General features: G+C 44.0%; 1 protein-coding gene across 1 annotated transcript; it reads left to right on the forward strand.

Annotated features, from left to right (window-relative positions):
* Positions 1–220: 220 nt before the first annotated feature.
* TCTEX1D2 (Tctex1 domain containing 2) lies at positions 221–4762 on the forward strand (the record flags this gene model as incomplete). Its single annotated transcript, XM_010083250.1, has 4 exons — positions 221–354; positions 1960–2029; positions 3803–3866; positions 4428–4762. Coding segments are annotated over 4 exons (316 nt in total), but the record flags the coding sequence as incomplete, so codon positions are not given.
* Between the last annotated feature and the right edge of the window lie 261 nt (positions 4763–5023).

Here is a 5023-nt window from a genome sequence, read left to right on the forward strand (position 1 = left end):
TGGGGCTGGTTTTGCCCCTGGGTTTGCGGGTGTTTGCCTTTTGGCAGGGGTGGTTCAGTATCTCCAGCTTAGCTGGGTTGGTTTTTTTTCCCCGTGGTTTTTCATTTGTCATTTTTCTTTTAATATGTGAAAGCTACCTTTTCCCAGGTGGGGTTATGTATGTTTCTACATGTCATGTAAACTTTCTGGGCCTTCTGTTGCTGTGTTTGTGCCCTGATAGATTTAAATCGTCCACAGTAAAAGAATGCATCCATGCAATACTGAAGGAGAAGCTGGCCAATGTACAGTACATCCCAGAAGAAATGCCTCAGCTTACAAAGTCTTTATCAGAGACAATAAAAGACAGACTGAAAGGTAGGGAGGTTTGCTGGGGAAGTAATTTCTTTTCTTACTGCGTCCTCTCCTTTTGACAAAATCCTTCTCTCCTTTATTCTTGAAATTTATTTTTTCTCCGTTGACTGACTCGAGTCTACAGTTATGAAACATGCTGTCCTATATACATATACATGTCCTATATACATGTCCTTGCCTGGGGGGCTAGAAACCTCATTCAAGCAGGCAAGATTTGTTTTCTTATAGACGGGCTGGTGTGGGATGTCAGCCTTGGAGGGGCTGCAGGGGCAAAGAAGCTGCTTTAGAGAGGAGGAAGAAGTGATGCTTCTTGCTTCAATAAACAGAACCATTCCAGCTGGTTTTCTGCTGTAAGTTCGATCAGAGTTGGGTCAGAGTGGAGTAGCAGGGAGATCAGAACAAGGCCCAGTGGGAGCAGCAAAGGGGGAGAGAGGAGCACAGTCAGCTGAGGAGGGGCGTGACTACAGCCTTACAGCACTGGGAAAAGGTTGTGGTGGTGCTGCGCAGGATGCCCTCCAACATTTTTGAGTTTAAGAACTAAACTTCAGGCTCCAGCAAGTGTTTCCTGTGTTCAGTGCTGGAACAAGTCCATAGATGTGAGCTGGCACAGTCACTTATTTTTTTGCCTTCCTCCTGGGGACCTGCTGGTGCTCCATCTGCTGGCCTGGCCTGACATGGTGGCACAGAAACAGTCACCCTCGGCAGGAACGGTGGAATGATGCTTCTCTCAGAGTTACGCATCTGCTTTAAAACCAGCAGCAGCTGTAGTCCCAGCACATGTTGATATGGAGCTAATATGCACAGAGCTTGGCTTCAGTCATCTGGAAACACATGTGCAGTAGCCTGAAGCAAGACTGGCCTGGTGTGGCGTTGTATCCGCGGGCATCTCTGCTAAGCATTGACATGGCGGGCATTACCAGCCCCAGCACGCTGTGTTCAATTCTCCAGTGGAAACAGTGCGCCAGAGTCTTCCTGGGACACTGCTTTGTTGAAGACGGGCATTAGGATCTATATTTTATTTTAAACATGCTCATACTGGTTTGGCTTCTGGAATACTGCCATGGCCTGATTTGATCTGGCCTGTGCCCCAAAGGTATTTCTTCACTATTGTAAAACAACTGCAGATCTCTGCAGACACACAATGTACACCCGCATGTGCCTTTATGTGGCCTTTTATCCCAGCTCAGAAGCAAAGGAAACACCTCTGTGGCAGAAAAATCTCTGCAATACCTTTGCATCAGAACAGTTTTAAAATAAGACTAACTTTTCAAATTGGACTTTGTCCACCAGCAGCCTTATTTACATTCTTGTTCAGATCTTGAAAGCTGTCAAAGTAGAATGCTTATGTGGTGACTGTTCAGAGCTGTCTTCTGCCTTAGATCCATCTTTTGACAGATGCCAAATACCCCGTTCACCCTTTAACTCCAATAAGACCATCGTTCTACCTAGGAAAACGAAGCCGGGAGGTAGTCTGTCCACTTTACCAATTGCATGGACTTGCACAGGACACTGCTTTCTAACCAGAAATCTTTAGCTTTTCATGTTCTGTTTTGGGCTCATATTTTAAACAAGTTGTTGCTCTCACTGACTTTTTTTCTTTCTCACCAGAGGAGGGATTTGACAGGTACAAAATGGTGGTGCAGGTTGTGATTGGAGAGCAGAGGGGAGAAGGAGTGAAGTAAGTTTTGCGTCTTCTAATTGTATTTCTATCATTTTTGTTGAGTTTTGAAGGTTTTTTTTTTTCTTTGGAAACTGCTTCCAACTTTCCTAGGATCTCTCTGCGGATGATAAGGTGTAAAGCACTTTTCTCTTGAAGTGGCGAGTGAGGGCTTAGACTGTGGCTGATGGAATTACCCAGTGATAACTGTCTGTATGGTGGTTCTTAACAAGCTGAAATACTGAAAAGCATTTGTGAGGAGTGTTGCAGAAAGGCATTTTACTTTGTATTCATGATGAACTGGAGCACACACCCAGTCCATTCTCAGTGCCCTGCTGGAGCACAGAGTATGGTAACACGCTTCTGTCTAAAGCCAAGTTTCCATAAGCACTTTATTTGTATTTAATTCCCTCAAGTAGGCATTTTTCAGAAGTTTAGATTTCTGTAATCCCCATGCAATGCTGTCATGAGAATTAGTCATGACTATGGGTGCTGGGCACTTGCAATCTAGCTCCAGATGCCTGCAATTAGTCAGAAGAATTCCTCTTGGCTGCAGTAGTGGGCTGTAGCTTTCCATTACAAGTGAGCAGGGAGAAGACAAAAGAGAACAGCCCACAAGGTTTATGTGCTTTATCTCCTGGGCTTATCTTTATTATTGTGCCTGGTACTCCAGCAAAAGATAAGTGCAGCAGAGCTGGAATCAGATCTGCTGCCTCAGTGTTCTGGAGGCCAGGCAGGAGTGTCTGTACCTGCTGCTCAGGGAATGTCTGTCTGCAGGCAGACTGCTCCAGAAGCACCGTACCAGGGTGAACGGTTCAATGAGGTGGTCTGATTTGAAATGTGAAGCCCAGCAATGCAGACTGATAGAGCAGTTGGGGAAATTCTCTGGTTTGCAATAGGCGGGAGGCAAAACTGAAGCATGATCACGAACATTCTTCATGCAAAATACCGGGTAGCCAGGATATACCAGAGGCAAAGTGGAATACTGGACTGAAAAAAAGAGCAGAATGACCCTGAGGGCTAAGGTAATGGAAAAAAAAAAAAAAAGGTGAAATTCAACAGTCTTAGGACAATAAGTCATACATATAGGGACTGGGAATAACACACTGTGCCACAAACAGGGATCACATCAGCTGAGACTTGACTGGGGCAGGCAGGGAGCTGGGCAGTTGCAGCAGAGAAAGGGGAGGGTCAATGACATTAGACAAGGCAGCAGCGGCATCTCGTCTGTAATATCCTGTTACAGTTTGGTTGCTTGCCTTCATGGTAAGGCTTAGACTGAAGCAGGTGTAGAAAAAGGCCAGCAGGATGGTCAGGGAACAGACAGTATAGATAAGAAAGGACTAGAAAAGATTAGCTCGTGGTCTAGTAACACGACATCTGCCAAGGAATACGATAGCTCCCTATAAATAAATTGGGAGTATGTACTAGGAGGGTGCAGGAGGTGAAGGACAAGAACAAATAAGCTAAATTAGCCACTGATATGCATAGGCCAGGAGTCAAATGTTCTTAAGCACCATAGCGATGGGGTTTCAAGCCCTGCTGCCCATTGGAGGTGGCAGGGTTGGCAGCTGATGGGTTTGAAGATGGAGCTTGATCAACATGCAGAGGGAATTGCAGCATGTGGTGGAATTCAGCAGTGGGGATCTAGGCTCAGGATTGAGGAGAATTGCTTGCTGTTTCCTCTGTCTTTAAAGAAAGCTCAATTTGCTTTTCAAGAATAGTATCTGTGGTCACTTAGGTTCTTCCATGTGAACTCCTGGGTAACAGCTCCACTCTGTCTCCTTTGTCTAGCATGGCTGCGCGATGTTTCTGGGATGCTGACACTGACAGCTATGCTCACGATGTGTTCATGAATGTAAGTATCGGTGTTTTACCAGGGGAAAGCCTCAGGCTTTTGTATGAGAGGCAGAGTGACCTTAAACGTGGAGTAGAAAAAAAAACAACCACTGGAAGGAAGGAACCAAGATTCTATTGAAACAGTATGATTTACATCCTCGTTCACAAAACAGATATAATATCCAACACAGTAAAACTTATTTCCTGAGCAGGTTGTACAGTACTGTACAAAAGTCGTTCTAGTTCCACCATTTTACAGGTGGGGAGAGGAAGCACAAGAGATAAAGTCTCATATGCTTTCTGAACTGCTGGGATGGTGTATGGCTGGAATTCAGGGCTGAGCAAAAGTCAAGGTTTTATTTTATAATTATTTTATTTTAAACTGACACCTAGAGAGTGGTAGGTGTGTGGACCGAGTAAACTGAGGCATTTCTGGCATTCAGATACGCGGACCTGGGTCACACCACAAGTGAGGTGAACAAGTAAAAAGACGTAAAATTGCAATATAGTGTAACAGAAGGTTATACTCTGTCTAAATGTTTCCTTATTCTGACACGGAGCCTTTCTCTGTTTTCCCCAGGACAGCCTGTTTTGTGTGGTAGCTGCATTTGGCTGCTTCTACTATTGAAGATGGCAAACATTGCACAGAAGGACAGAGGTGGGGGAGAATGCTTTTTAGGGTATTTTTTTTGTTAACGTGCACAAAAGCATCATGTTCTTCCTTTAGTACCTAATGAAGTAACAGCTCTACAAAGCATGGCCTACACCTCTTCCACACACTACATCATTCCTTCTTCCTTATGGATATTGATGTAGCTTTAAGCACAATAGTATTATGTCCTTTATTTAAAACACCCTTCATTTTTATATAGTGTGTTGGTTTTGTCCTAAAAAAGTGTATTGCCAATAGCCATTGTTTCTAAGGCAAACTCATCTCTTGCCTTGAGAGGGTTCTGTTGTTTTTATTTTTGTTAATTTTCTCAAATGAATGAAATATTTATAAGAAATGTAACATAATAAATCTATGTATTTAATATTTCCTCTCCTGTGAGTTGACCCTTGCCATTTCCACCGTTTGTCCTTTTCCTCCGCTCTCCCAGATGCACCAGCCTTGACTGTTTGTGCTACTCAGGTGAGGGTTTTCTGAGGATTCTTTGTAAATTAACCCATAAAGCC

The sequence above is a fragment of the Pterocles gutturalis genome, unplaced genomic scaffold (assembly GCF_000699245.1).
Source record: "Pterocles gutturalis isolate BGI_N339 unplaced genomic scaffold, ASM69924v1 scaffold28570, whole genome shotgun sequence".
NCBI lineage: Eukaryota > Metazoa > Chordata > Aves > Pterocliformes > Pteroclidae > Pterocles > Pterocles gutturalis.